Source organism: Palaemon carinicauda, chromosome 9 (assembly GCF_036898095.1).
Source record: "Palaemon carinicauda isolate YSFRI2023 chromosome 9, ASM3689809v2, whole genome shotgun sequence".
In the NCBI taxonomy this organism is placed as follows: domain Eukaryota; kingdom Metazoa; phylum Arthropoda; class Malacostraca; order Decapoda; family Palaemonidae; genus Palaemon; species Palaemon carinicauda.
The window spans coordinates 64,549,564-64,572,063 of NC_090733.1; the positions used below are offsets into that span (position 1 = coordinate 64,549,564).

General features: G+C 36.0%; 1 protein-coding gene across 2 annotated transcripts in view; it reads right to left on the reverse strand.

The window, feature by feature from the left end:
• The window catches only part of LOC137646981 (scoloptoxin SSD14-like), a 379,610-nt gene that overhangs the window by 241,273 nt on the left and 115,837 nt on the right, over positions 1-22,500 (reverse strand). The window contains exons 5-6 of one of the 2 annotated variants that reach the window (XM_068380053.1): positions 1,253-1,473; positions 1,014-1,055 (exon numbers count right to left, since the gene is read on the reverse strand). In XM_068380053.1, coding sequence (XP_068236154.1) covers positions 1,014-1,055; positions 1,253-1,473 — 263 coding nt within the window. The remainder of the gene's footprint in view (positions 1-1,013; positions 1,056-1,252; positions 1,474-22,500) is intronic. The other variant, XM_068380054.1, reaches the window with a different exon arrangement.

The following is a 22,500-nucleotide window of genomic DNA, read 5'->3' on the forward strand; positions in this document are numbered from 1 at the left end:
AATTTCCTTTAGTACCCAAAGAAGAGCTCTAGCATGGCATCATGTGGCCTATAAGACACTACATCAAACATCATATCATCATCAAGGGAACCCTCATGCGTGCACGTTTAAACAATCGGCTCTAGATAAGCTAGCACATGCAAAGCAATTATTTGGGACATGGAACAGATAGGATGATGATTTATCTGATACAGAAAACATTCATATAAAATAATAAATTCTCACCATACGAAGAGTTCCATGTATTTTAAGCTGTGATAAATTTTGGTGAAACACATTGGCACGAAATTTCCTAGGTGTTAATTAGTTACACTATTGAAAGTTACTTCATGAATAGATATTATTGCAGAGAGACTGAATAGCTCAAGATGTTATGAAATTCATAATGAGTTTTAGGAATTTCAGTTAGCAATAAATCTTGTGAAAATTCATAATGAAATAAACAAAGCTAATTACATAGAAAAATATTCATGAACTTCGAGGTATTCAGCTGACAAAAACTAATGAGCTACAACTCGGGTGTGACAACAGCTTCAGTCGGTCATATTCAAGATTATAATGAAATAAATGAATAAAAAGAACAAAGGATTATAATGATTTCACGAGATTAACGTAACATATAAGGATTTTTATGTAATGCTTCAAAATTATAAAGATTTTGAATGATTTTAGAACTTTGAACGAATGAAAGATACAATGAAATTCATAAAATCTAAAATTAACATGTCTATATTTTGAGATATTTCTTCAATCATGATACAGTTCAGCCTAAAACGTCAATTGTGTTGAGAAAGTTGTAAACATTTTTCATGCCAGCTAAATGAACAATGGACAGCATCCACTATAGACATCAATGCAAGCATTACAGAAATAGGAATGTATTTAATTTTATGACAAGGTTGTTAGTTGCCTACAAGTTTTTCGTATAATAACGACGCTACTTGCCATAGGAAGTTATGCATGCAGTAGTTAGTCTTTCAATCAGATTGTATCAAGATTATTGAATAACTTACCCTTCAAACTATGAGCTTTGTTTTCCCACCATCTTCCTTTTACTGTAGGTAAAAGAATATAAGGTTTATATCATTATATTAATTGTATAGTTTTTCTTGTTGATACTTCGTCCTTCTAACAAGTTCTCTCTTCAATAAAGACATCTTTCTTTAATTCCTTTCAGAATTGAGTATTTCTGCAGTTTTCGTAATGCACGAGAGCTATAGAAATAACCAAAAATGCAAAAAAGAGCTTTTACCTTTCACCATGAGGTCTTCCTCTCCATCGTACATGTTCTCAAACGCCGCCGCTGGAGCTGTTTCTCGAGCAATCAAAGTGTGAGCTTTTCCTTCAGACCTGTCGTAGTATGTCATTAAAAATCCACCTCCCAAACCCATCGACTGTGAATTGACAACTCCTACGCAGAACAGTCCGGCTATAGCTGCATCTGCTGCTGATCCATTTCTTTGCAAGATGTCTCTGTGACGAAGAGAAAAAGAAAATAATGAGTAAATATTGAGACAAAATTTCAAACCCAGGGTGATAGAACATAATGAACCACATTTGTCTAAAAAATCTAATCCATAAAAAAATGTTACAGAAAAGAAAGACAGAGATTCCATATTTACATGATGCCCGGATCTCTACATTTAGGATATTTATTTACCTTTCCTTTATATTTAAATTTCCAATGAAGAAGACGATGTGACAATTAACATATACCCGAAAGGTAAACACGTATACTCAATTGATAAAACTGTACAAAAATTAGTTACAAAATGGGGTTTACCAGGGCAAAATAAGTATATTGATCAAGCTGATAAAAACTAAATTGCTATATACAGTACACACACACACACACACACACACACACACATATATATATATATATATATATATATATATATATATATATATATATATATATATATATATATATATATATATATATATATATATACACACTCACACACACATACACACACACACACACACACACATATATATATATATATATATATATATATATATATATATATATATACTGTATATATATCTATCTATATATATATATATATATATATATATATATATATATATATATATATATATATATATATACATATATATATATATATATATATATATATATATATATATATATATATATATATATATATATATATATATATATATATATATATATATATATATATATATATATATATATATATATATATATATATATATATATATATATATATATATATATGTATATATCTATCTACCTATATATACACATATATATACTGTATATGTATATATATATATATATATATATATATATATATATATATATATATATATATATATGTCGATAGGTAGGTATATGTAATCATTAATATAAACACACTTATATACACACATATATATATATATATATATATATATATATATATATATATATATATATATATATATATATATATATTACGACTAGCGAGTTACATAAATTTCCGAGCTACCAAACTCAACTGCTTTATATTACATAATTTGATACACAAGAGAAAACCTTGGAGCTCTGAGAATAATACGCAACTCCCAGACAATAATATATATGAACATTGAATATCTAAAAGGTCTTTTTACTTTACACTCAAAGCAAAACTGGGTGATTACTTTACTTTTAACGGGAACTATTTTCAAACCAACCTCCTCCATCAGTTCTTAGTCAGGGGAAATTAACAAAGCTCTGAAAATAAATATTAGTGATTGAAATAATACACACTTTGCAAAAGTAAATATATTTTGTAAAAAAGTTAACAACTCAGAATTAGCACCAAAATAAATCGCTTGAAATATTAAATCTGAATCACCCTTAGACTAAGACAAAAAGAAAGACACTTGAAAAGAATTATACAATCACTGGTTTCACTAGAAATTAATTTATGAAAATATTTAATTTTGACAGTTCATGAAAAAATTTGACACTTTAACGCTATGGAAAATAAATCAAATTTACACTTACATGTACTTAACAGTTACTCTTATGTCCTTTTGGCTCAAACAAGATTTCCGAACGGTTAATCAAAATACATACATTTCACAGTTTAACCTAATTACACAGGGCCAGTCACAAAACTCAACTAATTTTCATAATAGAGGGGTACTCACAGATACACAGCACTTCTTTTAATTTAAACCACAGAAATTCTGATGTGTGAACAAAAATATTCACATTTGAGAAAAAAACCACTATGCACATTAGAGAGGAAAACACTATGTACACTGGAGAGGAGATACATAGTGGCTGAATAGACGCTGGAGAGAACTGTCGGACGATGGCTCTTCTGAGGGTTAGGCAGGATCTCTCTGTCTCCTATGCATTGCTAGGTCCTATTATATTATCTTAATTCACTACCAAAATTTCTAATAAATCATTCTCGAGGCATGGGGCATGGCTCTAGTGGTGTAAGGTTGCCAACTTAGCAATTTGAAGAAGGGGTACTATCAATTGTGAGGCAGCTCTCTCAGCTAACTCCGTCCACCTCCTCTCGTAACATTAGAAAAAACGAGATTAAACTTTTAGTCAAGAACCTTCATGACTCTTCCAACCATGTGGAAATATGATGCAATCCTTAGTGTGTGAGTCATACAGCATACCTTTTATCAAGTTTACATAAGACTGTAACAAAACTACGTGAAATGAAAATTTAATTCTTTAAAATAATATAAATTTACATATATGGAACTAAATGAAAATATTACTAAATTAATGACGAAAGTATTATGCAATTTACATACATTTACTTGATGCTACGTCACCTTACGAGCTGGCTATACATATCTTAAATACACAAAGAAAATATGTGAATACAATATTCTACTCTCATGAAGACTAACTTTGTAAGATAGCTCCCCCTAAAAGATTATTTATTCAGGGCCTGAGTCCACCAATTCAGCCCGAAATAAATAATCTGCAATCACGGTATCTTTACCTGATATATGCTTTACATTAATACACCATTGTTGTATACATCAGGACCACCTAGATAACCTTTGATTATTATTCTTCCTTTTATTAACAAAAGTTAAAGGATTGTGATCTGAATAAACTTTAATTTCTTCATTCTGTGGTCTATTCACGTAAACTTCAAATTTCCTTATCACTGTGATTAGGGCTAGTAGTTCCTTTTCAACTGTCGAGTAGGCTCGTTGATGATTCTTCAGCTTCGACGACATAAAGCAGAGGTGAGGTGAAGAATTCCCTCCTTGCCTTCTTGTAATATGACATCTCCAATCTCATTGTCCGACGCATCCAAATGAATAAGGAATTTCTTGTTGAAATCCGGGTCTTGCAGTATCAGTTTCAAAATCAATATGGCCTTTATATTGTCGAAGGATTCCTGGCACTCGCTTGTCTATACAAATTTTTTCTTGGGGCTAGTCAAGTCTGTCAAGGGAGCGACTACAGCTGAAAAATTTGGGCAAAAACTTCTATAGAATCCTGCCACTTCCAAAAACGATTGTAATTGGTTCCTCGTTGTGGGGGTTGAGGCTTACCTTATTCCTTTGAGACTAGTGGCTACCAAGGCAATTTCTCCTCTCCTGACTTCGAATCCCAAGTACCGAACTGTTGATTTCCCAAATTCCCTCTTCTCCAAGTTAATCGTCAGGAGTGCTCCTCGCAGCTTTTGAAATACCTTTCCCAGGATTCGGGGATTTTCTTTCCAGGTCGATGAATATATTACTATATCGTCGAGATATACGTCTAATACTGTACTTCAATCGATCCTAGAAGGTTATCCATCACTCGTTGAAAGGTAGCAGGTGCGTTCAATGAACTAAATAGCATGATATAACACAAACAGAGTTATAAAAGCTGATAACAATTTTGTGTTGTCGACCAAAGGAATTTGATAATAGCCTTTTGACTATTTGATCTTAGTGACGAACCTCACTGGTCCAATGTTGTCGAGTAGTTGGTCTATGCGTGGCAATGGGTAACTGTCAGCCACACTGATCGAATTTAACTTTCGATAGTCCGAGCACATCCTGAAGATTCGTCTGAATTTTCACGAGCACACATGGAGAACTGTAAAGTCTAGAACTTTGTTCGGCTAATCCGTTTTGTAACAAATAGTCCACTTCTTTTCTCATGACTTCTCAGTGATACTGCGACAGTCGATAAACGGGTTTTTTTAACGGTCTTTCCGTGTATCTCATGCCCCGTCAAGTTGGTTCGTTTCGTGACGTCCGAGACACTTTCAGGGAAACTTCTAATCAATTGGCTTAATTCCTCTTGCAGCTCCTTGTTCAAATGCATTAATTTTTTTCATGAGTTCCTAATGATGGACGAATTATTCACCTTGCTTACAACCCGTACCTCATATCCGTCGTCTTCCGGGATGGAATGGTTTATGTCATACACACCTGAGAAGCTTTGGTCTTGTTTTCGTTTAAGTATGGTTTCAATAAGTTAACGTGTACCTTAATTTGGCTTTTATTCCCTCCTGGGGTTTTAATAACGTAGGTCAGGTCACTGATCTTCTCCAAAATCTTGTATGGTCTTTGTAACTTGTTGGTGAGAGGGAATCTCCTTATCGGTAAGAAAACAACACATGTCCTACCGCAAACTGTCTGTTCTTACTCTTTATACCATCACTCGTTGAAAGGTAGCAGGCGCGTTCAATGGACTAAATAGCATGATATAACACAAACAGAGTTATAAAAGCTGATAACATCATTTTTCATTGGTTCGTTTTCAAGTTTTGTAGGGAAAATTTCCTTATCTCGCCTATCCTTTTCCTCAAATTCTTGACATATTCTCCATCCATTTCCTCTCGATCTTTCCATTTTTCTGCCGTCATTTTAATCGGTCCTTTTACCTCTCGTCTGAACACTATTTCATTCTGGCTACATCCCATGCTTTCTTGATAAACATTGCATACCTCAAAAAACATTAAAGGTAGTCTCATGTCCCATTCATTTCCTGTTTCGCTGCTTGGTTAACATACTCTTTAGGGTTTGATAAAATCTCTCTAATGCACCTTGGTTGTCCGGGTGATAAGCAGTAGGCACTTGTTATTTCACATTCAACAGTTTCACTACGTCTTGAAACAATTTTGACGTGAAATTTGTTCCTCGGTCTCTCTGAACTGTTTCGTGAATACAAATCTTGGTAAAAAAAAGTCTAATAGCTTCTCGGCGATTACTTTGGCAATTATGTTAACATATACTCGTTGCCTTTCTTTGTTCTCAGTCCCATGTGTATGAAAAGATTTTATAGAAAATTTATCATTTGTATATCAAAGTAGTTCTTTAAACCCCCCGTGCCATACTAAACAAACTCTGAATTGAACATGGGAGTCTAAAGAACTGTGCAATACCTATATGGGTCTGCTGGCTCCTTTACTTATTTCATTTCATCCTCATCATCCTTGATATTTGTGGAAAGAGGACGGCCTTTGCATTTCGACATTCTTGAAAGGAAAAATGTTTTCCTCCACCCGTTCCGAACAAGGGAGGGCAGTTCAAGCTCAGGTTCCGACTTGGAACCACTAAATTAATTTTGAGAATAACTTTACATTTAACTATGTAACATTTTTCTCGCTGACCCACCTGTGCACTCTGCCTCTTCTGAAGTCGTCTTTGAATCCTACGTCATCGTTACTTCAATGGAGTCAATGGTTGAACCTTTCCTGCCAAGTAAGTTTCCTGCGATTTGTGGCATATGGTAAAGCTTAGGTTAGGGGGTTTATAATTATTTCTTAGTTATTATCACGCTTTCAGAAACTGTAAATTTTCTATGGATTCTTATTGCACAATATATTTTTGCTATTCTTGAATGTATAATCTTGAAGGACTTAGTTTAACTATGGGTGTAATGGCTTTTTTATTTTTAGGAGTTATTGATAGTCGAGGGCAATGGTGAACTGGAAAAAGACACTGACTAAATTTCTTCCCTGAAGTAGATTTAGATAATTTTAGTTAATTTCAGTAATAAGTTTGTCATTGATTTACATAATTGTTGTAAATAAGGATACTTTTTATTCTATGAAAGTGTATTGGACTTAACAATGCCGTTATTTTTTTCAATCCATAGGTTTTCAAAAATTCCAAGAGTGAAGGTCTTTCCACCACAATCAGTTACTTAACTATGATTAGCGGCTGGGAACAGAACTTCAGCCATCAGAGTTGTATACTGTATATCCCATTTCGTAATCTTAAGTTTCCTATGAATGAATAATTTTAAAGAATTTGTATTTTCATTGTGAAACAAATATTCAAGGTTACGAGCAACACTTATGTACTGCTCTAGGTTTTTCTTTGAAATGGCACCCGAACAAGGACTCTGAAGGGTTTAGTCTCTATATCGGTCACGTTAGGGAGGCATAGCAGTTTGGGTTTGAGTATTCAAGAGATTTTGTCTTCAATAACTTTTTCATTAATTTGTATTTATTAAGACAAATTTCTTACATTGAATAATGGAAGAGGAACTGAAGCAGGAAGACTGTTAGGTATTAGGTTACTAAAATATACAATACTTCAGGTACTTTTAGAGGTTTGAGTGATGTTGATAGATCAACGCTAATAGATAGGCTGTGATGTTTTAAGAAAAACTTGCGAAATTATAATAGCAAGATTTCTGCAATGAAGTGGTCTGTATCTGAGGACGAAGCAGAATTTTAAGCCGATTTTAGTTCTTGCCAGGAGTATTCAGACAAGGATATTTCATTGATAATGCAATTAGAAAATATATTTCCTAGGTCACCAGCTGAACTACAGGAAACTCGTAGCCTCCTTGAAACTCCAGTAGCTCCTTTGCCTAACTTTACTAGCAGTGATAGCGAAAATATAGAACTATTTTTTAGACAGTTTGAAGAAACTACAAGTAAATTTTCGTATACTGATTATGAAAAAGTGCTTTTAAAAGTTTATTGTTCACTTTTCTTACTTCATTTACAGGATCATCAATGGTCTACTCCATATCTTCATGTGAAGGTTGTAAATCTGGAATGATATTTATGGAAGTCAAACTATATTCGTGTATTAACATTTCTGGTGTGATAGCCTCTGGTACATCAAAATCATCTGTTAAGCTTTCCTTGAAAGCTATAGGACGTCTATTAATCGGGTAAACTGCTTGTTCAATGATAAATTCAAATTCTCTGTATTCTAAAACATATTTCTTGACAGCACTGTGAATTAGTTTTTTACAGTTATCTCTATAAACATTAAGTTGTAAAACAATATTTGGAATATCTTTAGACATTCTTCCTGTTACCCTCAAAATATTGACAAATTTCTAGGTAGCAAATACTCTGTTCTTTTTGTATAATAATACTAAAAGCTTTTAAGTAAAAATTGGGTCTTGAGTCTGAGCTTACCAACCTCTCTCTGGCTCTAATCCGCTCTTTCAAATTCCATATAAACTTCAGAACAAGCATATGAATCTTAATTAACTTAGAAAATTTGGACACTTTATTTAAATCTAATAACTGTTCACTTTGCCTTGAAAAAGAAACATTAGGCGTGTCAGAAGTATTCAACGTGTAGTTTGTTACTTTTTGACCTGCCATAGGATTAGGAACTATTATATCAAAATTATCACTATTTCCAATTTCTTCATGAACTTTTGTTTTTAGAAATTTTGGATCTGAAAAGTAATTAATTTTTTGAGCACCTTATTTAGTATTCCACTTACAAAACTAAAATTAACAGGGTGCTTATTACAAAGCCTCTGAATGATCTCTAACCTGTTCAATACAAACACACTTCTCTAGTTCATTTTATCCAAGGTATTAACATACCCATTTATCCAGTTCAAAGATACAAACTATCTGTATACAAAACTAGCTCTATAATTTTTATGGGCGTTAAACATTTATGGCCTGTCTTCTCCTGGCATAGATCTATTAACGTTCTGTCCCTAAAACAACAGCTTGTAATTCTAGTGATAGGTGTGCTTTTATTCTGTAATTGTCTGTTTACTAACCTATTTTTAGCAAGAATAAAGTTTACTTCTAGTGTCAAAATGTTCTGAATAAAAACTGTAGTTCCACAAATAGATTTACTGCTGTCCGTGAAGCTATTAGCCTAAACGAACTATCTCTTTCACCAACAAATCTTTGGATTTCTACTTCTGATGTAGCATTTTCATTTTCTGCAAAGGTTTCTCTATTCTTTCTGTTGCTGAGAGGACAACTTTTTATCCCAATTGAGAGACTTATCAGTCTGAAGACTGTGCTTGAATAAGCGAGCTCTAATTGAAACAGGTCCATCAAAATTATATGGATCAAAATTCAAAGCAATGCTTTTATATACCAACCTTTTATTGTCAGCCTCAGGATCCAATTTCAGTTTACAGGTTGAAATTTTGTCTGTGATCCTATCCCGATTAAGTCCGAAGAGCCATACTACTTTTGGAGTCTCTACCTCTAATTTTCTCCGTTGTCTTTCTTATTCCCTTATAACCCCTCTCATGGGCTACGGCAATCACCTGTCTTCTCAGCAGTGTGGGAATCAATTTCTGACGGTATATGCACCATTCCACATTCCCTGGGATATCGGCAGGTCTATGTTTCCTCATAAACAACCCATCCTTGAGGTAATGACAGGTGTGAGACTGCTGCACCTCCGTCTCATCCACCCCATGGTACATTAATTCTGTTAACATCGCATCCTTCCGTTGCAATCCTATCAGCCTTTTCCGACTCACCTGTCCTACTTCTAATGCTGAGTTTTCTATTTATTCCAAATCCATTGCTTCCTTGTCTTCTTATTCATTTGCCTGTCATCCCTCTCCTTTGGGCTCTCTCGGGAGCTCTCCTGTTGGGCTCTCTCGGGAGCTCTCCTCTTGTGTACTATCATGGAAAACCTCTTCCATAAACAAATCTCCCAAATTCATCGTTCCTTCGGTTTCTCTGTCTTCTACAGCCACTTTCTTCATCATACTCCTAGTCTTCTCATAACTAAGAAACAGATACGGGTAGTCCTTCTTAAGTTCACTCGTATGACTATATTTCAGGGGTTTCTCTGTTACAATGGGACAAGGCACAAACGGCACTCCATCAACCTCATTTCCCAGTAGGACTTCCACTCCTTCGACAGCCAATGAATAATTTAACGCAAAATCAAAATGACCTGTCACCAACTCGCATGACAGTTTCAAACGGTAAATGGGAGTAAGTTCCTCTCCTCCTATTCCCTTCAAAATGACCGGATCTCCTGTGAGAGACTGTTCCACTGACCGGTGTATACCTCGTGTCACCAGGTTAGGATTAGATCCTATGTCATGCAATATCTTGACCTTCATGTCCTCATAAATATATGGTTTAAAGGCATACACACTGTTTGCGGTTGACTTGTTCGTCGTGTAAATGTTAGCTGGTTTATTTTCCTCGTCGACCCTTCCCGTTTGATTCTTCGTCTTCGCGTTCTATGAGGTGGAATTATCCTTAACCACTTGGGCAACTGCTTTTGATTGGTTCGACCAACATTCCTTACTAATATGGCCTTTTTTGCCACACTTATAACAGACAATATTAATCTTCTGCACATCTTTCACGATACCTGAAGGAGGACGATTCGACTATTGCTGTTGTGGTACTGTCACATTCTGCTTTTGAATAGTACCAGTTGTACTTCTGCTGTAACTATTAAACTTGTTCCTATAATTATTACTGAACTGGTTTCCCTAGTCTGGTGAATACTTGACACTTGGTCGAAACGACGGTTGAAACTTCTTATCCGAGGAGGGTTTACGACTGAAAATATCATAACCTTCACTCAGTGAAATGACTCTTATCTAGTTTTTTTCACCTATCTCTCTCAAATACGTTCGAATATGTTCAGGAATTCCTCATAAATATTGTTCCAGTACTATCAGTTCTTCTAAATTAGCCCTCTCTTTCATTTTGGCAGCCTCTATTCATCTCTTATAACATTGTTGTACCTTATAAGCGTAACCTAGAAAAGTAATTTTCTAGTTCTTTGGAATCTTTCAATATAAGGGTTCCTCTGATACACTTGCAGTACACTCCTCTTAACTTCTTGATACTCCTCTGGTCCTGAGACAAGGCAAGTTACGCACTGCGTCCTTTTCAAATACGGACACTGCAATAATACAGGCCATTTATCTTTTGCTCATTCCATCGTTGACGCGACCGTTTCAGAATGATCAAAGAATTCTGTGTGAGCTTCTTTGAATTTCGGAATTAATCTCTGTGTATTTGTCACATTAAACATGGGATCATGCAAAGAAGGGGTCACTCCTTTCTGAGTTGAGGACCTTGCACGAGCATTCAACAGTTCCAATTCCATGTTATGTCCTGCTTCTTCTCTTTCTCTTTTTTACCGTCTTCCTTCTTCTCTCTATCTTTTTCCCCGTCTTGCTTCCATTTCACTTGCAAGTCTTGCAATGTCTCTTGCCTCTTCTCTCTCTTTTTCTTCCCATTCTCTCTCTTTTTCTTCTCATTCCTTCTCTTTTTTTCTTGTTCTCTCTCTTTTTCTTCTCGTCTTGCAATTTCTCTTGCCTCTTCTGTCTCTCTTTCTTCCCGTTCTGCCATCATCTTCAACTTAATCAAATTCTCTTCTGCTTCAATTCGTCGTATCTCAGCCTTTACATTCCTTTATGCTTTTATTCCTTCAGTTCTTAGGCCAACTGATACTTGCGTCTCTACAAATTCTGCTTCAACCGTCTGCAAAAGCTTGCAAGCTGCTACAATATCTTCTTCTGGCAACTTTCCTGAATTTATCAATGTTTCTAAGGCTAGACACTTGTTTTGGCTTTAATTATTCTACTCGTTGCATGGCCACCACCTACCATTAAAATAGAGAGACACAGAGCTTTAGGTACATTAGCTTCCGACAATTCCTGAACCATTAGGTTTTCCAAAAACTCTTGTACATTCAACTGTGCCATCTTGTACTTTACAAGAATTATACCTCTCCGAAAATATATCTTAACAATTCACAGAATCCTATCAACACTAAACTGGTCAAACCTTTAATGAAAAACATGGCCCTGTTATCACCAATATTTAAAACAGACTCGCATGATCTCTAGCTCTGGCACCAAAAAATATATATTACGGCTAGCGATTTGCATAAATTCCTGAGCTCCAAAACACATCTGTTTTATACTATATAAGTCTGATACATACGAGAATTACCACAGAGGTCAAAGAATATTACACAAATCACAGACGGTAAAATATATGAACACAGAATATCCAAAGGTCTCTTTATGTCGGTTCTTAGTAAGGAAATCGATCAAAGTACTGAGTAAGTATTGGTAATCAAAATAATACATACTTTTATAAAAATAAATATATGATATAAAAATCACTTCAGAAATTAATACTAAAACTTGTTTCACTAGAGATTAATTTTGTTAAAATCTTTAATTTTGACAATTAATGAAAAGAGTTAACACCTTAACACTCTATTGAATAAACCATAATGAAATTCACATATATGTAACTGTTACACATACGTCTTTTGTTTCACACAAGGTTACAGAACGGTTAAGCAAAATTTTAATGCACTTTACTTTTAACCTAATAGAGTCAGTAACAAAACAATCTTCAATGTAAACTACATATAATACTCACTTCAATTTTCTTCTATACAGATACAAAAATATTTCAATGTTTCACGAACACTGTAAACTTGTGGGAGAGGGTTGGTGAAATGATGGCTTTCATAATAAGGCTGGAATTCTCTGTCTGTCATGCCTTGCTAGGCACCTTATATATTCATCCTAATTCTTTCTAGAACCTTCAAGGAAATTCAAGCAATGCATTACACATGGTCTGGAAGCTTGGGGGCAGGGCTTATGGCACCAAAGTTGCCGTCTTGGCATTATGGAAGAAGGGTTCTACCGACACATGGTGAAGGCAACCTCTCAACTAACTCCACCCACCACCTCTCGTAACATTGAAAAAAAGAGTAAATCTAACTCTGGAATCTTCTTTTATTTTCTAACCACATGGGAAAAATAACGAAATCCTTTGTGCTCATACCCCGTATGTGTCTTATAACATAACTACAAGACTGCATAAGACTTCATAACAAAACTTACGAAACTGAATGAAAATACAATTAAAGGAATGACTACAGTCTTATGTAATTTACATACATTACTTAATCCTACGTGAGTGGAGCTCAACTTACGAGCTGGCTATGCATCTGTTAAATACACAAATAGAATATTCTATTTTCGTGAAGATCAGCTTTGTAACAATATACTCATGGGCTTTCTTTGTTCTCGGTAACGGTCCCACAATGTCGATCATTACCTTGCTGAAGGGTTCTCCTCATACTTGAATCGGGTGTAAGGGAGCTTTCTTGATATACTCATTAGGCTTTCAAAGACATCTGGAAAACGTGACATGCACGGCAAAACCTGGCTCACATCCTTAGGCATGCCAGGCCAGAGAAAGTGTTTCAGAATCTACAATGTCGTCTTTCTTATTCCCATGTGTCCCTTCTCATGCGCTATGGCACTCACATGTCTTTTCAGCGGTGCGGTAATCAATATCTGATGGTATATGCCCCATTCGGCACTCCCGGAGATAACGGTGGGTCTATGCTTCCACATAAGCAACCCATGCTGCACCTCCATCTCATCTACAACACAGTACATTAATTTTGTTAATGTCACATCCTTCCATTGCTATCCTATCACCCTTTTCCTACTCACTAGTCCTACTTCTGACGTTGAATTTTCTATTTCTTCCAAATCCAATGCTTCCTGTTCATTCATCTGTCGTTCCTATTCTTCCGGGCTCTCTCGGGAGCTCTCCTCTTGCATACTATCATGGGGAACCTATTTTCCCGTAAATAAATCTTTCAAGTTTATCCTTCCTTTGGTTTCTTTTTCATTTTCTGCTGCCACTCTCTTCATCATACTTCTGGTCGTCACAAAACTAGGAATCAGATACAGGTAGTCCTTCTTGAGTTCAGTTGTAGGACTATACTTCAGTGGTTTCTCCGTTACAATCGGACAAGCACAAAAGGTGCTCCAATAACCCTTTTCCCAGTAGGACTTCCACTCCTTCAACAGCCAATGACTCCTTTACTGCAGAATCAAAATGACCTGTCACCAACTCGTCTGACAGGTCCATGCTGTTTGGAGTTTTTCTACTCGTCGTGTAAACGTTAGCTGCTTTATTTTCCTCGTCGAATTTTCCAGTTTGATTCTTTGTCTTCGTATTCTGTGGCGTTGAATTACCCTTAACCAATTGGGCGACTGCTTTTGGTTTGTTCGACCAACATTGGTTACTGATATGGCCTTTTTGTCACACTTATAACAAATAATATTAATCTTCTGCACGTTTTTCACAACACCCGAAGGAGGACGATTCGATGATTGTTGTTGTGGTACTATCGCATTCTGCTTTAGTATAGCACCAGTGGTACTTCCACTGTAATAATTGATCTTGTTCCCATAGTTATTACTGAACTGGTTCCCATGGTACTTGACACTAGGTCAGAACAATGGTTGAAACTTAATACCTGGGGAGGGTTTACGGCTGATAATATTATAATCTTCTCTCATCGAAGCCGCTCTATCAAGCTTCTTCACCTCTCTCTCTCCTAAGTATGTTCGAATATGTTCAGGAATTCCTCGTAAATATTGTTCCAGTACTATCAGTTCTTCTAAATCAGCCATCTCTTTCACTTTGACAGATTTTATTATTCTCTTGAAATACTGTCGTACCTAATAAGCGTAATCCAGGATAGTCATTTTTTCGTCCTTCAGCAAAGTTCGGAAACTTTCCTTTTAGTATTCAGGGGTCATCTGATACACTTGCAGTACGCTCCTTTTAACTTCTTGATACTCCTTCTTCTGGGCCTGAGACAAGGCAAAATACGCACTGCGTCCTTGTCCAATAAGGACACTTAGGAATAACACAGACCATTTATCTTTGGGCCATTCCATCGTTGACGCAACCATTTCAAAATGATCGAAGAACTCGTTGTGAACATCTCCCTTGAATTTCGGAATTGATTTATGTACATTCGCCACCTTAAACACGTGGTCGTGCATAACAGGGGTCACCTGCCTAAGTTGATGACAGCTTTGTACGAGCATTCAACAGTTTTGATTCCCTTGCATGTCTTGCAATTTCTCTCATTTCTTCTCTCTCTCTTTCTTCCCGTTTTGCAACTTCACTTGCCTCTTCCCTCTGTCTTTCTTCCCCTTCCTCCCGTTCCGCCATCATCTTCAATATAATCAAATTTTCTTCCGCTGCAATTTGTCTAATCTCAGCCTATACATTCGCTCCTGCTTTTATTACTTCAATTTCTGGGTCATCTGATATTTACTTCTCTTTAAATTGTGCTTCAACCTTCTCCAAAAGGTCGCGAGAGGCTATAATATCTTCTTTTGGCAACTTTCCTAAGTTTATCCCTACTTATAAGGTTAGACACTTGATTTGGGGTTTAATCCTTCCACCAATTGCATGGCCACCACATGCCATCAAAATAACGAGCCACTGAGCTTTAGTTACATTAGCTTTCGACAATTCCTGAACAATTGAGTTTTCAAAAAACTTCTGTACATTTAATTGCGGCCTTTTGTACTTTGCACAAATTTATACCTTTTCAAAAATATATCCTAACAATGCACAGAATCCTATCAATATTAAACTGATCAAATCTTAAATCAAAACATGGCTCTGTTATCAACAATATTTAAAACAGACTTGCTCTATCCCTTGGTCCAGGCAACAAAAAATATGTATTACGACTAGCAAATTGTATAAATTCCCGAGCTCAAAGACTCACTTTATTTTACATAATTTGATACACAAGAGAAAAACCTCCAAGCTCTAAGAATAATACGCAACTCCCAGACGATAATATATATGAACACTGAATATCCGAAAGGAATCTTTACACTCAAAACAAAACTTGATGATTACTTTACTTTTAACAGGAACTATTCTTGAATCAACCTCTTACTTCGGTTCTCAGTCAGGGGGTACGAGAAAAGCTCTAAAAATAAGTAGTGATGATAGAAATAATACACACTTTACAAAAATAAATATATTCTAAAAGAAAATTAACAATTAAAAAATGATACCAACAAATAAATCGATCGAAATATTAAATCTGAACTAAACCTTAGACTAAGACAAAGAGAAAGAAACTTAAAAAACTTATGCAATCACTTGTTTCACTAGAAATTAATTTATGGAATATATATATATATATATATATATATATATATATATATATATATATATATATATATATATATATATATATATATATATATATATATATATATATTCTTACGAGTTGGTCTACATGGAAGTAGAATATTTTATTCTTGTATTTTATTTGTGTATTAGGAGATGTATAGCCAGTTTATAATGTGAGTTCCACGCATGTAGGATTAAGTAATTATATAAATTATATATGACTTTCATCATTCATTCAGTTATATTTTCATTCACTTCCATTTATGTAAATTTACGTAATTTTAAAGAATTAAATTGCCATTTCATGTAGTTTAGTTACGAAGTCTTATGTAATCTTGTTAAAAGATATGGTGTATGACACACGCTAGGGATTACATCATGTTTCCACGTGGTTGGAAGTTACAGGAAGGTTCTCGACTAGAAATTATTCTTTTTTTTTTAATATTGTGACAGGAGGGTGATTAGGATAGAAGAAATCCAGCCTGACCCTCAGATGAGCCATCATCCGAGTCTCATCAGCTTCTATTCAACCACTACTTATCTCCTCTCCAATGTGCATAGTGTTACCTCTCAAATGTGAAGTGTTTGTTCAAACATTGGAATTCCTGTAGTTTAAGTTAATAGTGTATATGTGAGTACCTGTATATTATGAAAATTAATTGTTTTTTGTGACTGCCCCTGTGAGATGTGGTTAAACACTGAAGTGTATTTATTTTTTGCTTAACTGTAGGTAACCTTGTGTAAGCCTAAGGATGTAAAGAGTAACAGTTAATTATATGTAATAGTAAATTTGATTTATTTTCTAGTGTAGAAGTGTCAACTTTCTTCATTAATTGTCAAATTTTTATGTTTCCATAAATCAGTTTCTAGTGAAATACATGATTGTATAATTTTTTTAAAGTATAATTTTTGTCTTGGTCTAAGGTCTAGTTGAGATTAAATATTTCGAGTGATTTATTTTTGGTGTAATTTTTTTTTTCTAATTTGTAATTATATTTATAGAATATATTTATTTTGGTAAAGTGTGTATTATTTTGATAATTAATAATTATTTCAGAGCTTTACTCATATCCCCTGACTAAAAACCGAGGTAAGAGGTTGATTTAAGAATAGTTCCCGTTAAAAGTAAAGTAATCACCCAGTTTTGTTTTGAGTGTAAAGTAAAGAGACCTGTAGATATTCAGTGTGCATTTATATTATTGTCTGGGAGTTGCGTATTATTCTCAGAGCTCGGAGGTTTTCTATTGTGTATTAAATAATGTAATATAACGCAGATGACTTTGGGAGCTTGGGAATTTACGTAATTCGCTAGTTGTAATATATATTTTTTTGGTGCCCTGACCTAGGGATCGAGCGAGTCTGTTTTAAACTATTGGAGGTAACAGAGCCGTGTTTTGATTAAAGGTTTGATCAGCTTAGCGCTGATAGGGTTCGGTGTATAGATTAGATATATTTTTAGAGGTATAATTTTTTTTGTAAAATACAAAATGGCACAGTTAAATGTAGAGGAGTTTTTTTGGAAAACCCAATTGTTCAGGAATTATCCGAAGTCAATGTAACTAAAGCCCAGTGGCTCTCTATTTTAATGGCATGTGGTGGCCATGCAACTGGTGGAACAATTTAAAGCCCCAATCAAGTATCTAGCCTTAGAAGCTTTGATTAACTCAGGAAAGTTGCCAAAAGAAGATATTGCAGCAGGTTGTGACCTTTTAGAGAAGGCAGGAGCAGAATTCTTAGAGAAGCAAGTATCAACTGACCCACAAACTGAAGGAATGGAAGCAGAAACGAATCTAGAGGCTGAAATTAGATGAATTGCAGTGGTAGAAAATTTGCTTAAGGTGAGGATGATGGCAAAACGGGAAGAAAGAGAGAGAGAAGAGCCAAGAGAAACTGCAAGACAAGAAGAAAGAGAGAGAGAGAAGAGGCCAGATAAATTGAAAGACATGCGAGAGAAATGGAAGAAAAGGAGAGAGAAGAAGCAAGAGAAATTAAAAGACATACAAGGGAAAAGGAAGCAAGAGAAATTGTAAAACTGGAAGAAAGAGAGAGAAAAAGAGTCAATATGGAAAGAAAGGGAGAGAGAAGAAGCAATAGAAGTTGCAAGACATGTAAGGGAATTGAAACTGTTGAATGCTCGTGCAAGGTCGTCAACTCGTGCAAGGTCGTCAACTCAGACAGGTGTGACCCATGCTATGCACGATCCCATGTTTAATGTGGCAAATGCAGAGATTGATACTGAAATTCACGGAAGAAGCTCCCAACAAATTCTTCAGTCCTTTTGAAACGGACACGTCAACAATGGAATGGCCATAAGTTAAATGGTCTGTGTTATTGCTGAGTGTCCTCATTGTGTATATCTTGCCTTGTCTCATGACCCGAGGAAGGAGTATCAAGAAGTTAAAAGGAGCGTACTGCAAGTGTATCAGATGACCCCTGAATACTATAAGAAAAATTTCCGAAGTTTGCTTAAGGAAGAGAAAATGACTTTACTGGATTACGCTTATGAGGTACGACGATGTTTTAAGATATGGTTAGAGGCTGCTAAAGTGAGAGAGATGGCTGATTTAGAAGAAATGATAGTGCTGGAACAATGTTTACGAGGAATTCCTTGACATATTTTATCGTGCTTTAGAGAGAGAGAGAGAGAGAGAGAGAGAGAGAGAGAGAGAGAGAGAGAGAGAGAGAGAGAGGTGAGGAAACTTGATAAAGCCTGAGTGAAGATTATTATATCATCAGTCGTAAACTCTTCTCTGGCATGAAGTTTCAACCGTGGTTCCGACTAAGGGTCAAGTATTCGCTGTACCATGCAAACCCGTTCAGTAATAGTTATGGAAAAAGTTCAATAGTTACAGCAGAAGTTCCACTGGTCCTGTTTCAGAGCAGAATGTGATAGTACCACAGCAACAATCGTCGAGTCATCCTCCTTCAGGTGTTCTGAAAGACGGGCAGAAGATTAATATTGTCTGTTATAAGTGTGGCAAGAATGCCCATATCAGTAAGGAATGTTGATCAAACCAACAGAAAGGAGTCCCCCAATTGGTTAAGGATAATTCCACTCCACAGAATACAAAGACGAAGAATAAAACGAGAAAGGTCGACGGAAAAAATAAACCAGCTAATGTTTGCACGATGAACAGGAAAACCCCAAACAGCATGGATGCCTTTAAACCGTATATTTATGGAGGTATGTTAGCCCCTCTGGATGGGAGCAAGCAGATCCCGGTCAAGATATTGCGTGACACAGATTCTCTCAAAGGAGATCCGGTCATTTTGAAGGGAATAGGAGGTGAGGAGGTTACTCCTATTTGCCGTGTGAAACTGTCTTGCGAGTTGGTGACCAGTCATTTTGATTTTGCGGTAAAGAATGTATTGGCTGTCGAATAAGGGGAAGTTCTACTGGGAAATGAGGTTGATGGAGCGCCATTTGTGCCTTGTCACAATGTAACAGAGAAACCACTGAAGTATAGTCCTACGGCTGAACTCGAGAAGGACTACCTGTGAATGTTTCCTAGTTGTGTGATGACTAGGAGTATGAGGAAGAAAGTGGCTGCAAAAGAAGACAGAGAAACCGAAGGAATGATGATTCTGGAAGAATTATTTAAGGAAGAAGAGATTTGCCTTGATAGTAGGCAAGAGGAGAGCTCACAATAGAACCCGAAAGAAGAGGAACAACAGACGAATGAACAGGAAGACAAGGAAGCAATGGATTTGAAAGAAGTAGAAAACTCAATGTCAGAAGTAGGACAAGTGAGTTGGAAAAGGTTGATAGGATTACAACGGAAGGATGTGACATAAACAGAATTATCGTGCCATGTGGTGGATGAGACGGAGGTGCTGCAGTCTCCCACCTGTTATTACCTCAAGGATGGATTGCTTATGAGGAAACATAGACCTACCAATATCCCTGGGAATGCCGAATGGGGCATATACGGTCAGATATTGATTCCCACACTGCTGAGAAAAAGGTGTTCGCTGTAGCTCATGGGACAGGACACATGGGAATAAGAAAGGTGATGAAGAAGTTTATGAAACCCTTTTCCTGGCCTATCATGCATAAGGATGTGAGCCAGTTTTTCCGTGCATGTCACGTTTGTCAGATGGCTGGAAAGCTTAACGAGTACATCAAGAAAGGATCCTTACTTCCGATTGAAGTATGAGGAGAACCCTTCAGCAAGATAATGGTTGACATTGTGGGACCTTTTGCCAAGAATGAAGGAAGGCCACAAATATATGTTAACCCTGATGTGTCCAGTGACAAGATACTGCTTATCACCCTAAGACCCAAGATGCGTTAGAGAGATTTCATCAAACCCTAAAGAGTATGTTAACTAAGTACTGCAATGAAACAGGAAATGAATGGGACATTGGACTACCTTTAATGTTATTTGAGGTACGCAATGTTTATCAAGAATGCATGGAACGTAGCCGGATTGAAATGATGTTCGGACGAAAAGTAAGAGGACCGATTAAAATATTGGCAGAAAAGTGGAAAGATCAACAGGAAATGGATGAAAATTATGTCAAGAATTTAAGGAAAAGGAACGGCAAGATAAGGAAATAATCCCTCGGAAACCTGAGAGCAAGACAATAAAAAATGAAGAAAAAGTTTGGTATGAAAAGTAATTCAGACAGTTTGCAGTAGGACAACAGGTGTTGGTTTTCTTGCCGATAAGGAGATTCCCTCTCACCAGCAAGTTCCAAGGACCATTCAAGATTTTGGAGAAGATCAGTGACTGGACCTATGTTATCAAAACCCCAGGGGGAAGGAAAAGCTAAAGGAAGGTATACGTTAATTTTTTAAAACCATACATAAACTGAAAAGAGATCGAAGCTTCACAGGTGTGTATAACACAAACCATTCCATCCAAGGAAAACGACGACGGATATGATGTAGGGTCTGTAAACAAATTGAATAATTCGTCCATCATTAAGAACTTAGAAGAGAAATTAACTCATTGGAAGAAGGACCAGCAAGAGAAATTAAGCTAATTGATGAAAAGGTTCCCTGAAATTATATTAGACGTCCCAAACGACCCAATTTGATGAGGCATGAGATATACCTCAAGGCCATGGAAAGACCGTTTAAACTACATTATCATAGACTGTTGCCATATCACCGAGAAGTCATGAGAAAAGAAGTGGACAATTTGTTACAAAACGGATTAGCCGAACAAAGCTCTAGCCCTTACAGTTCTCCATACTTGCTCGTGAAAAAAACCCGACGGATTTTTCAGGATATGTACAGACTATCAAAAGTTGAATTTGATCAGCATGGAGGACAATTATCCATTGCCAATTATAGACCAACTACTTGACAACATTTTACAAGCAAGGTTTGCCTCTAAGATCAATTTGTTAAAAGTATATCATCAAACTCCTTTGGATGACAACGCAATATTATTATCAGCTTTTATAGCCCCGTTTGGTTTGTATCACTACACAGTCATGCCATTTGGTCTAATGAATGCAACAGCTACCTTTCAAAGAGTGATGGATAACCTTCTAGGATCGATTGAAGGAGTAGGCGTTTATCTTGAAGATATTGTAGTATATTCATCGACCCCGGAAGAACATCTCCGAATCCCTGAGGTGTTTCAAAAGCTGCGAGGAGCACTTCTGATGATTTACTTAGGGAAGAGCTATTTTGAAAAGGCAACACTTCGGTACTTAAGATTTGAAGTCGGAAGAGGGCTAACGTCAAAGGAATAAGGAAAACATTACCCCTCACAATGAGGAAGCAATTACAACGAATTTTAGAGATGGCCGGATTCCACCGACGGTTTTTCCCAAATTTTTGAGCCGTAGTTGCTCCCTTGACCAATTAGACTAGCCCAGAGAAAAAGTTTGTATGGACCATCAAGTGCCAGGAATCCTTCGACAGAATAAGTTGATATTAACTTCAAAACCGATACTGCAAGTACCGGATTTCAACGAGAACTTCCTTATCCAAGTGGATGCATCTGACAATGGGATTGGAGCTATCATATAGCAAGAAGACAAGGAAGGAATTCTTCACCCCATCTGTTTTATGTTGTCAAAGCTGAAGAAGCATCAACAAGCCTACTCGACAGTTGTAAAGGAACTACTAGCGCTAATCACAGCGATAAGGAAGTTTGAAGTTTATGTAAATAGACCACAGAATGAAGAAATTACAGTTTATTCAGGGCACAATCCTTTATCTTTTGTTAATAAAATGAAGAATAATAGTCAAAGGTTAACTAGATGGTCATTATTTTTGCAACCATATTGTATTAATGTATTGCATATATCAGGTAAAGATAACTTGGTT